Source organism: Peromyscus maniculatus, chromosome 2, assembly GCF_049852395.1.
Source record: "Peromyscus maniculatus bairdii isolate BWxNUB_F1_BW_parent chromosome 2, HU_Pman_BW_mat_3.1, whole genome shotgun sequence".
NCBI classification, from domain to species: domain Eukaryota; kingdom Metazoa; phylum Chordata; class Mammalia; order Rodentia; family Cricetidae; genus Peromyscus; species Peromyscus maniculatus.
Genome location: NC_134853.1, coordinates 131,198,230 through 131,211,367, shown reverse-complemented (window position 1 = coordinate 131,211,367; position 13,138 = coordinate 131,198,230). Strand labels below are relative to the sequence as shown.

Genomic DNA, 13,138 nt, shown 5'->3' with positions numbered 1-13,138 from the left:
TTTCTGTATTTTAATTTGTGTGTGACTAAGAACTGCAGTTTTGTTTTTCTGTATTTTTTTTATGCAGTAGTGGGTATTCTCCTCAGTCCAAGTGGGAGTGTCTGAATCCTGGGAGTGATGATTTTAAAATAATCAGGGAGGGTCGAAGAAGCCCCTTTCACACATTTGACATCCATCCCCTTACCTATCATGGGGCTAGTAATGCTGAATTATTCAAACCTCTGGTATGGTATAGTAGGGCACAGAATAACTGAAGGGTTGCTAACAAACAACTTTACCTGAAACCACAGTGCACAAAAGTCTTGGTCATTTTATTGGGCGGGGGTTAGTGTATTGGGTTACTGATGTCAGTCATTCCCATTCCTCACTTTACTTGGACAAACGGTATCTTAATGTTAGGCCAACAGCCTAACATTGCTTGAAGCATCCACTTAAGGTATCTACAATCCTTGTCACAGAGAGGGTTTTGTTTTTCTAAGCGTCTCAATTAAGTCACATATACACAAGGCCTGTCACAGTATCTTGCCAAAGTTTGTCTAAATGGTGTTGATGTACTTAAACCGTGAAGAAGCTACCGCACTTAAAATTCAAACACAGCCTAAGCTGCAGTATTGAAAACTTGGTCATTTAGCTTTCTAAGCATACAAACACTTCACGCCCAGCCCCTTAACCTTAAAGGAAACCAGTCTCTGGGTGGGTCCTCCGCCTCCCCGTCCAGCGCCCCCTAGAGGCAGCGACAGGGATTGCGTAGCGGGCGGAGGAGTGAGCGGCGCGGGACCCAGCGCGAAGTGACTCGGCCGAGGTCCTCCGGGCCCGCGGCGCCCGTCTGGCCTCCACCGCCGCCCTCCGGACCCCGCCTCCGCGAAGATGCGGCTCCAGAACCAGGTAGCAGAGCCTGATCGCCCGCAGCGCGCCCCCAACGCCCCGCCCACCCGCCGTCACCAGCGCCCGCGCCCGCCGGCCACGTGGTCGCCGCCGGCCTGTGGACCGCGCATCCCTGACCCCATTCCCAGCCCCGGGGAGTCTCTGCCAACTCCGTTCCAAGGGCTCCGGGCCACGCCCCACTGTCCCCCTCGACTTCCGCAAGAGAGGACCACTGAAATCTGAGTGGGTGCGTCCCCTCACCTGGTCCCCAGACAGGAGACCCGGCAGCGACTAGCGCCACTCCCCGCCACAGGGTGGCTTTGCTAAGCTGGTGGCGCCAAAAAGTCCGGCCCCAAGGTGCAGGGCGCTTGAGCGCGGGTTCTCAGGGGGACCTCGGTCTTTGTGACTCGTTAATTGTCACACGGGGAGGCATGCACCCTCCGAGTGCCCTTCCAGATTACAACCGCTACAGCCCCGGGACTTGTGTTTCTAGATAAGACGGAGTGGGCACTTCTGTTGCCCTAAGCAGTGCTCCGTTTAAGGGGAAAAGAGGCTCAGGTGCGGGGTAGGGAATCAGTGTGTTATAATTGTCTCTCTTTGGACTGGAGGTTGTCAGACATTTAAGATTTAGTAAACGCCGGTTCTGAAGTCGTGAACCTGCTAAAGCGACACAGCCTCCCCCTCCCCCAACATATGTTAAGGGACTTGGGAAGGCCAGGGGCTGGGGGGGGGGAGGGGGCGAGGTCACGAGGGGAAGGGAGGGGGACTTCTAGAAAGCAGTTCCAGGTTTGGGGAGAAATGAGTCATATTGATTCCCAAGCTGTTAGCGGATACTGTTCATGGGCATTAATTCTCATAAAATCTTCCCTCTGAGGGCTTAAATGCCCGCCTCCACAATGGTTTGTCGTGAGTATGATGGATTCCTGAAAGCCCATCCAAGTTCCTTACCCTAGCTGCCTTGATTTTTGTGAAGCATTGCCCTCGCATTACCCTCCTGCATTCGTGTGCCTGGTTTTTCATATTTTATAATACCTGCAAATTGACACTGAACAAGCTTTAACCTCAGTCATTTCAGAATAAGTTTGATGTTTTAGGTGAGACGTGAATGGAGCTCCATTCATGAGGAAGTAGTCTGTGTGAAGTGTTTTGTAAATGTGAGTGGGTTGAATTTAAAACACTGAATAAAATTAATATAATGAGGAATCAAAAGGTTCAATCCAGATGTTTCGCTTTTTGCTTCTTTAACAAAATGACAGTACAAAGCTCACAGCCTCGTACCTGGTAGTTTTCTGGCAGGGTGGTCAGTGCCACTGTGGTTGAACTCTACTCAGTTTTCAAAGCACTTAACAAAATCCCTTGGGACTGATAAGGTTGTGACCCACCTACTTCTATAGAGGATTTCCCCCATCTCCTAACTACTCAAGAAATATACCAGGGATTTACATGCTGACTTTCATTTAGAGAACTCTTAAGTAATCCTCTTTAGTTACCTTTTGTATTAGCCTGGATTGCTTGCTTGTTAAGATAAGGTACTCTGGTGTGGATTTTAGTCAAGGTGGGGTTATGAGTTAGATCAGCAGGCCTATAATTCCTCTTCTTAGTGTGTGTTTGAGGTTAACAAAGACCCCTTAGGAGTTTTTATGTGTTTGTTGGCAGTACTGGTGGTTTGAAGGTGCCACCTCATTCACTCTACCAACCACTCAGCTACATTCAACTCCAGCCCTCTTTACAGTTTGTTTGATGTTTGGTTTTGAGACAGGTGTCCTCACCCAGTGTGGCCTGCAATCTGGTGTGGGTTTGTAATCTCCAGATTACAAGCAACAGACTGCTCCCTAACATTTACGTAGAGGCTATACATTGAATAGGGGATTCTGACTCAGATGTTCCAGGTACAGGTCTGATATCATCCATCACTCAGTGGTTATAGGACTTCGCATAATTAATACCTTGGTCCTCTTTTTTTTTTTCCATAGTCTATTCATAAACTGGGACATAAAGTTGGGTATAATACAGATCTTACAAAGTTGATCTGAGAATTAATTAAAATACCATACATTAAATCTTAAGTAGAAGCAGTAAATAAAAGCACTAAGAAGTTACTGCCAAATTTGTTGGAAATTTCTAATCTACTCTTTTAAAAACGTTAAATTATGATAGAAACTATCTAAAAGGGAAAATGTTGAATAGCAGTGTGTTCTAGAAAAAGCCTACCTTATAGAATTAAAATATGAATATTGGTTTGTTAAAAAGCAAACCTCCATGTCTGGAAATTTTACTCACTGTAGAATTACTTATTCACCCATAGTATTTCATAACTGAGACAGCCACTATCATTGATTCTTTCTTGTGATTTAGGATTAAGAACTGAAGTTCTAAGAGAATGTTCATCCTTTTATGAATGGACTAAGGTCTCCAGGTCTCTAGGTGCCATAACAAATACCATACAATGAGTGGTTTAAGAAAGCAATTCATCTCCACATAGTTCTGGTTGCCAGAAGTTCAAGATCATGGCGTTACAGAGTTTTTAGGAGGCTTCTTTCCTAGGACTCTGGATGATCATCTTCTTTGTCTCTCCATAAGTCTCTCTTCTACCTATAGCTCATCTCCACATTTTTTAAAATATATCTTATTTGATTAGGGCCCATATAGATGACTCATTTCATCTTTTGATTTCTTTAAAGGCTACTATTTCAAAGTCTAGTCACATTCTAAGTGATTGGAGGTTATATTTATTCTACATGTGAATTTCTGAGGGACACAGTTGCCTACTACGCATGATACAAGTATTTACTAAAAAGCTAAATTGGCTCTTTTGAAATAGTTCAGCATGTAATATATAAAATAGGTCACATATTGATTCTAGTTTTGGAGCAATTCAATTTTAATTTAAATGTTGTGGTTTGTTGCTACAGTGAAAAACCCTAAAACACTTAGCATGTGCCAAAGTATGCATACACACACACACACACACACACACAGACACACACACACACACACACACACACACTTTTATATATGACACCAATTACAACTGAAGCAGAGGTAGGGCCATTGTCCAAACTGAGTTCAATCTGTGACAAAGCCCATTAACAATCACGTCCTTCACTGACAGAGAAAGATGGTCATACAGTGCCTTCATAATCTTTCTGACCATGCAGTGACAGGCAGAAGGTTGGACTTTCTAGAAAGAAACCAATTGCTTTTTGATAGTTTCATATCAAGTTGTCATGTGAGCTCTTAATTTGACTTTCCATTTATCTCTGCAACAAAATAATCATGTTAATCCTTTAGTGTTTTTTTTTTTTCTACACTCCAAGCCATGAGTTTATGAACCGTTTTGGTTGGTACACAAGCAACCTTTGTTCACTCAAAGCAGCTCACGGTGGTTTATGCAGAGGTACCTAAACTGCCTACAGTTTCCATCTCAGTGTTCAAACTCAATATATTCATGCACCAGAATATAATATTTTGTCTAGGAAAATAATGTAGAAGAATTCTAAACTTCTCTTGCTTCTGTAAAAATAACTCCCAAATGCATTTATGTGTGTTATGACCAGTTTAGGTTCATTGGCACAGCCTCTGAGCAACTGGCAAAGTGGCTAGTGTTGACACTGTAGTTGCCACATAGTACCCAATTGCTTGAAGAATTTTTACATTTTATTAGTAAAAGTATAGGGTTTACAGTATGGTAATTGCAAACCCTTGTTATTTTTTTAAGTTTATCATTTTATGTACATTGGTGTTTTGCCTGCATCTCTATCTGTGCAACATTTGAATGCCTCGTGCCTTTGAAGGCCAGAAGAGGGTTTCAACTCTGAAACCAGAGTTACAAAATGTTATGGTCTGTTAGGTGAGTACAGGGACTCGAACCCTGGTCCTCTGGAAAAGCAAAAAAAAAAATGTTCTAAATTGCTGAGCCAGGTCTCCAGTCCCAATTGCAAACTGTTATGGTCTATGCTATTGATTTATGCTTAATCTCATGTTTCCTTTAATAGAATGCTGGTGCTTTTACATGTAATTATAGTGAGGATTAGTCATCACATGAGGTTTCACCTATAAGTAAAAATTTAGGTACAAACTAAAGTTCGGATGAGGCTATGATATTTAAAATATAATATCAAAATAACTTTCCTTTAGGGGTCTTTGATATTCACATTGACACAAACTTGCTAAAGTCCTTGAGCCTTCTGAAACCACTTCATATATCTGACTAGGTAATGGATTGATTGAACCAATGAGTATGTATTGAGTGCTTAGTGTGGGAGACAGACATTAAAAGTAACTATATAATCATGAAGTATGGTGCATAGCATGTTAGAATGTTACAAATGTTACAAATGCTAGGGAACGGAAAGGTACACTAGAACAAGAAAGTCAAGGACTCAATGGGAGATTGCAATCCTGAACAGAGATTCATTGAGACAATGACATTTAAATAGAATTGAGTGAGAGTGATAAAGTTAGCTATGTGGCTGGATCTCTGGGAAATGAGCAGAGGGAAAGCCTAAGTTTTCAGGCAGCAGTGATTCCAGGAAAGGCAGGAAAGTCATTATGACCAAAAAGCAGTGAGCAAGAAGGCTAAAAAGTGATTCTAAATTTGATTATAAGGCTTTTGTGCTAAATAAAATTTTGCCAAAAATATTGTCTACCAATGACTAAATCGATACTTAGCTTATTTAAATATTAAGAATATACTGTTTCTCTGCCAATAATTGCTTTTAAAAAAATGCAAGTAAATTGGTATTTATAGAAAAACTGGTTCTGGACCACAAAAGAAATAGACTTCTCATTCCTGCCTGACCTCTGTTACTTCTACATGTTGGAGGAACTGCTTCATCACTTGGACTCAGACCGTTTGGTACTGGAAAATTTCCTTTTCCATTTGACTATTGTCCTTAGATTTTAATTTCTGACCAAAAAGGAAAAACAAAAACAAAACAAAATCCTGGAAGACTGAGATCTGTCAACAGTAAGAGTCTTGTATCATTACTCATTCTTGTTTATTATAGATCCCAATAATGGTTATGTTTGCACATTTTGTTTTAAATTTGCAGTGTATTTTCACATATATTATTTCATTTGAGCCTTATAACAAATCTATGTGAGAAAAAGGTGGCCACTAAGTTTGGGGCATAGTATATTCCACTTGCCCACAAGGCCTTGTCTCAGTTTTTTCTTCATCATAGACTACCATTGAGCTCCCGTGTTCTCCTGTTTCTGGATCCAGCCTATCCATTATTGGGATGTCTGAAATATAAGAAAAACAAATGTTTATAGACAGAGGCGGGGAGTGCTTCCTTGCTGGCTGGCGTCTGGTTTGGTTAATACAATGCATAGAGGCCACACCCCTGTCCAATCTACAGTATAGCTTTTCTCTTTGATTTGCTCAAAGTCTCCCCTGTTCTCAGCCCCAATGTCTTTCATCATCTCTCCTTGACTTTTCTTCACTAAATATTGTTCAAAGTCACTTTTAGAATGTGCCTTCTCTTTATTGTTGAAATCCTAACTCACAGCTTCTTAAAAATGACAACCTACAGAAGTTGGCCAATTTGTCCAAGAATTGACGTGTGGTAAATGACAGGGTATGGGCTTGAATCCTGTTTTGGTTACTCATAGGCATAATCAGGTTTGATTATTCCACAAAGAAACATGTCCCAACTGATAGATACTAATTGGAAAAAAACCTTGCTACCCTAATTCAAAAGTATATCATTTTATATCCTGTATAAAAGTATGTTACATGAAATATTATTTATTTGTATTTTGTAAGTATAGAAGCCTTTTCGTAGAGTTAGGACTCTTTATGGTTGTCATTTACTACCCCGCCCCAAATGAAGCATGACACCTCTCCAAAAGAGAAGAAGGGATGCAGAATTAGGAGTCATTTAGACTCACAGCTCCAGGGGAGCTAGCTAGTAAAGAGGACCCTAGGAAAGACACAGGGATCGCCCAGTGACAGAGCAATGAATGAGATTTACTTTCTTATAGACCCCAGGACCACGTGCCCAGAAGTAGCAACACCCACAGTGTGCTTGGGCCTTCATTAGTCAAGGAAATACCCCCATAGACATGCTTGTAGGCCAGAGGTATTTTCTCAGGTAAGTTCCCTCTTCCCAAGTGTTTCTTGGTTTGTGTCAAGTTGACCAAAAAACAACTAGTGCACTATCCTATAATTTGGGTAGAATTACTATGTTGTTTAAGGATATATGGCAGAAGAACAGAGGTTAAGAAACCTGTGAACTTGTGAAACAATCTTATACATTGAAATAGTTCTCTCACCTTCAGAAATGTTACTTACTTTTAGGGATATAAATTATGCAGAGGTATAGTATTCTTATAATTAATTTAAACAGATGAAAACACATTTTTACCAAACTGAAGAGAGTCTACTTTTCTTCACTAATGTTTCAAATGGAAAAATCAGAGGCTGTAAAGAGAGAGAGCTCAGAGTGAAGCACAAGCCAGTGGTTTGCCCCCTAATCACAAAGCGGCATGAGATAGGAGTCACAGTGCACCACAGTCTGCTTCCATAGCTAATTTTGTGCAGTAGACAGCTTATTCTAATTCATAAGCCAGAGTACGAGCTTAACAAATTTGCCAGCCAAACTTAGATAAGCAGCATGTAAACACTGTCATCATAACCACAGAAAACCAGACAGTACTGGACTGACATCCATCAGAGATAAGGGCAAGATAGGATATAAAAGAAGACAAGCCAAACACTGAAATGCAAGAAATGCTCAGAAGTAGCAACTTTATTAACTTTTTTTGTGTATCATCTTTTCATCTTTCCTCTTACAATTTCCCACATAGGAAGCATAAAAATGAAAGAATAAAAAGAAGTAAAAATGGAACTCTGAATTAATAATAATTCCGAGTCAATTCCTTTATTACTATGTTCTTTTTCCTGAGTTCAATATCCTAGCTAATCTCATCACCATTCACCCAGCCCTAGGCAGAAGAATCCTGAAGAATTATCCTAGATCCAATCTTCTGCCTTCCTGTCTGCAGTTCTATTTTCTGGGTCCATATAGTGAACCCTATTCCTGTAGTTATTGGTCTTGCCCTTATGGAACGTACATTTTCTTTCACATCATATTTCTCTGATTCTCAGATAACATTTCTGGAATGTAAATGTGTTTTTCAGTCACCACTGGGAAAATGAACTGAAGTAAAACTTAGGAATAACTTGTGCTTGGTTCTTATTGCCTTATGTGTATGAATGCAATGAAGTTCATGGAAAGTATCAGTCCAGCTGGCATGTTGAGTTATTTGTATTTGGAAGCCTAACATGCAACTGAATTTTATCTTAAATTTGGATCTCTGCTTGTTATTTTAAAATGTCTTTTTAAAAAATAGCCAAAAAGGACATTAGAAAAATATTCAATGCCATAAATCATAGAGAAATGCAAATCAAAACTATAGTGAGATATAACTTCATATCCACTAACAGAGCTGTAATGATTTTAAAAACTAAACAAATAAAAACAAGTATTGGTGAAGATGTAGAAACCCTCATGTGATAATTGGAATGTATAACAATGTAGTCACTGTAGTTAAGTTTCTCAGTTCCTCACAGCATAAATACAATATTATCATATGATCTATGTAATACTACTCCTAGGTATATATTCAAAAGAATTCACAACAGTATTTGAGTACAGGTACCACCTGTTCACAGCAGCACTACTTGCAAAAGTCAAATTGAAAACAACCTAAATGACTATCAATGGATGAATAGATAAACAAATTGTGATATTACTCAGTGACAAAAAAAAAGAGTGGAGTTCTGATGATGTGTTCTATAGAAGGGATGAATCTCCAAGACAAGTGAAGTGACAAGAGCTAGATGTAAAGGGTCACAGGTGACACACACACACACATATATATATATATATATATATATATATATATATATATATATATATATATCCTGGATAAATCCACACAGCCAGAGGCAGATTGGTATTTGTCATGGGGAGGAAAGAGAGAATTGGGAGAAACTGCTTGGTGAGTAAGTGGTGTTACTTTTGGAGTGAGGCAAGTGTTTTGGAACTAGATAAAGATGGTGGCCGTGCAGTGATGTGAACATATGAACTTCCATTGAATTGTTCACTTTAAAACAGTTAGTGTTAGATAACACAAATTTTACCTCAATTTCTAAAAGATTACACTCTAACAGTTAAAAATAGGAAAAGTTTTCAAATCTCTTTATATAGATCCTAGAATCTTGGAATTCTGAGGAGAGTTTGGTCTGCCCTTTTCATGTGTCACCAAAGAATGCCATTTAGATACCTGACCCCCTATATTTCAAAAACTTGACTTAGGGTCGAAGCTGCACTGCTTTCTCGATGTACATAAATGAGAAGAACAGGTGTGACCATGTCTCACCTCATCAGCTCAGGGTATGCCAGCATATCCCTCTCAGGACTCTTGAACCATGTTGCCCTTTACAACTAAGCCGCAAGGTACGCGTGGGTGGATTCAGAACCAAGATCCAGAGGAATGACTAAGGACTTTGTAAAGCAGAGGCGGCAGCTGTGACGGTGTGGAGGTGGGCCTGGGCAGTCTTCCACTGAGAATGTGCAAGATGGGGTCCTAACTACTACTTTCTGATTCACCTGCCAGAGTACTCCCCCCTACCATCATTTGCTACATCTTAAAGCAGGTTGCAGAAGTCTGGTGGCACAGTGAATTCCTGTCACTACACCTTGTGAGTCCAGAGCCAACTTCCCCAAACTTGCTTTATCACGTGAAGGTTGATTGCACCAAGCTCTCTCAGAGACTCTCTTCGAGCACTCAAACAGGATTTGTACACCTCATTCAAGGTAATGTTTCCTGTTTCTCTTATTGGAGAGGGGAAATATAAACACAAGTTTACTTACCAGCAGAAAACAGCTCTGTGCATTAAAATATTCACTCAATACAGGAGAAACCTTAGTCTCCCTTGGTATCTCTTGAGATTATAATTTCAGTCCTCAAATAAGAAAGCCAAGTTAAACAGGATAGATTATTTAGAGTTGAGTCATGTGATGCTCGGCCTAAATGTAAGTGACTTAAAGTGCTGGAGAAGATGTTTCAAATAATAGGGTTTTTTTATTCATAAAGTTAGGTACCATTTTACATTTCAAAATTTGAATTTTGGCCACACTTGATGGTGACCAATTTCTTTGCTAATTTTTGTTTATTTTGAGCATCTTCAACAGCAAGCATCTAGACTCCTTTCTGGGCAGGCTCTGCTTATTGGGCAGCCACAGCCAATGACTGAGCAGGGTTTGGGTATGATATGCTATGTTCTGGCTGCAGTGTAGGGACACTTTTCATGAGGAATCTTTGTTCCCTAACTCTCCACAGGGTTGGCCATGCTTATATATGATCTGTGTTGTTGTCTGAGACTACTCCTCTCAACTTCTATTCCTCTTTCCTTGTATTTTCTCAATCAAATAACAAATCTCTTTGACTACTAATCGCCCCAGGGTCTGCTTTTGGGAAGACACCACTGCCAAAGTTAAAGACCATTAATATTTCCTTTTGTAAATGTGGAAAGCAAGGCTTAGAACAGTAGTTGGAGACCTTTTAGCCAAATCATATTCTGTCTTCTTTATCATGTTCTTAACTATAATGGTATGTTACCTCCCCATTCTAAAATTCTTTTTCATCCAATTATATATCCTTTCTATTCCAGGAATTCTGCTTGAGTCCATATAATAATATATAGCTTCTGTTCTCAAAGATCCAAGTCTGGAGAAGCCAAGGAGTTACTGGAGATAGTTTCAATTTGTGCTCTAAGCAAAAGTGAAGGGGATGTCCTGAGAGCCGGGGTTGGGGGGAGGGGGCACTAATTTAAGTAATTTCCTATTTCCTCCATTCCTGGCATGGACTGCTACCCCACCCCACCCCAGTGATTTCATCACACCCATCTGGGCTGCCCGTTATATTCTCTGGCCTCTTGAAAAGTCAGCTGGGAATGACTGCTCTGTATTTTCATAGTAACCTCAGGACTATCATCCACACCTCCTTAGTTGGATGTGTGTCCACCTATCCCTGGGTTATCTGTGAGCCTGGGGCTGCTTCATGCTGGCTAACTGAAGAAGTCTAAGAAGTGTTTTTGAATCTGTGAAGGGAAATGATTTAATTAGCCTGTTTATATGCTAACTTAGATGTCTCCAAAGTATGAACAGAAGAGAGATTTAGAAGTAAATACATAGAAGGAGGGGTGATGAGGGCAAATAGATTTTTACCTTTTTCTTGAGAACATCTGATGTTATTTCTCCCTGTCATTGGCAGACTTGAGTTCAGTGATGTTTTCCTGCCCCTTTAAAAATCTTGGTTCAAACAGGGACAAATGCTTTTCATCAACTGATATTTTTATTCATACACATACACCCCAGATGCGTACATCTGTTTATTAAGTCTACTAATATATTTATGGGGTGCCTTCCATGTATCAAGCATAGTGCTGAGTAATAGTCACATAGTGATATACAAAAAGTACAGTATGTTTAATATGGAGCTTTCATTCTGGCAGGATTATTGGGTCTTAAACAATACATCCTGAATGTCCTCAAGACCCTTCTTGTTCTTACATCTTAGGTCTGGGCCTTTAAATGGTTGTCATTAACTTCAGTGTGTGTTCTCCTATTTACCAAAGGGCATGCTGTCAGCTGTGCTCCCTTCCTAGATTTCCCTGGGTGTCCTCAAAGGCCTTTTTTGTTCTTGAAACAAAACATGTCATTAGCATAAGCTTAGTACTTCCATAAACCATTTGTAAATGATGAGTATGATTACTAATATTATATGTGTCCTTTTCTTACATCTTTGCCTTTGCTTTTCTTTATCATAACATCCTGACTCTTGTCTGCTGTTGTTCTGCTTGCTCCTTTAAAGCTATATGTACCTTTCCATTGTGTGACTGTCAGTGTTGGGAGCACCTACATGATGTGACTGCTGGTTTGATTATGTCCTCTGACCGCTGTCTCCAGATCGGTATATGGATAACAGCATCCAAACTGACACACTTTGCTGAACTCATCTCTCTGGCTAACCATCCCATTACCAAAAGCATTGAATCTTTTTCCTTCCTACTACTTGGGGTCTGTTGGCATCTTTTCTATCTCCTGATGTCAGATGCTTTCTTCTTCAAAGTCATTAGTTAGGCTTGACCTTATGCATCTGCTTTCATGAGGATCCCATAGCATTGTGACTCAGAGTCTTAGTGGTAGAATTATTTTATTCTTTATCACATAACCTTTCTCTTCTGAGACTTCTCAATGTGGGTATCAATTAGAACCCTGTATTGTAGCTAGAATAACTGATTCCTTTCAACTCAGGCCACTAACCATTTTCCTCAGTTATGGTGATAATCACCTTCCAGGATTCCTGTTTTTCCTCTTTTCATCTTGAAATGACTTTTACACCAAAAGGTGAAGAAAAGGTAGAAATTAGCTGATGAAGTGGGAGTTAGCAGGCTTGAGTACACTACTGAGAGAAGATGAGAGATCCAGTAGAAAGAACATCCAATGCAGAGTCAAGGAGGTCAGCAGGAGCATGGGTGTGTGAAAATGCTATGCCTAGGAACCACAGACCCTGCAAGCTATACTTGGTACACAGTGGATTTAGGTGACAAGAGGTACCCTTCAGAGGTTAGATTGTGCCAGATCAAGGAGATCTTACCTGAATATTGAAAATAGAAAGAAAATAAACTGGAAATGAAGCTGATTGAATTTTTACAAGTGAAAAATCACACTGATTTCCCCTTGGCCTCCAAAGTGCTACAATACCGGTCTCCAATACTTTGTTGGCATTTTGCAAAGTTTTCATTTCTTCCTTTTTTCCATCTTTTTTTTCTTGCACTTCCCCCATGGAACTGGTATGAGACTGTCTGTTTTCTGGATTTGTTGATTGGCATGACCTGGTGGTTACTTTAAAATTTTAAGATGTAATTATCAACTCTTGTCAATTTTTAGATATTTTAGAACTTTCAAATGAATCCTTTTTGACTATATATAAGAAATTGGCCTTGTCCAAATATACTAGATTTAAATAGTTACTGCATGGATGTCTTTAAGATACAATCACCATGACAACCTATAACAAAATCATATACCTGTAACAACAGAAGACTGTTCCCATAGGAAATCTCCTACTTGCGCATCCCTCAGATTGCTTCCCATGTAAAGCCTTGCCAGGCAGATACAAACACATCCTTCTCTCACTTCTCCTTCAAATTCAGGGATGTAACTGCTTATTCCATTCATTTGGCAATTAGTAATAA

The 13,138-nt window shown here is 39.9% G+C and overlaps 1 protein-coding gene across 1 annotated transcript in view; it reads left to right on the top strand.

Moving 5' to 3' along the window:
• The first annotated feature begins 736 nt into the window (after nt 1-736).
• The window catches only part of Elavl4 (ELAV like RNA binding protein 4), a 136,952-nt gene continuing 124,550 nt past the window's right edge, over nt 737-13,138 (top strand). The window contains exon 1 of the mRNA XM_015996498.3: nt 737-885. Coding sequence (XP_015851984.1) covers nt 868-885 — 18 coding nt within the window. The 5' untranslated portion in view covers nt 737-867. The remainder of the gene's footprint in view (nt 886-13,138) is intronic.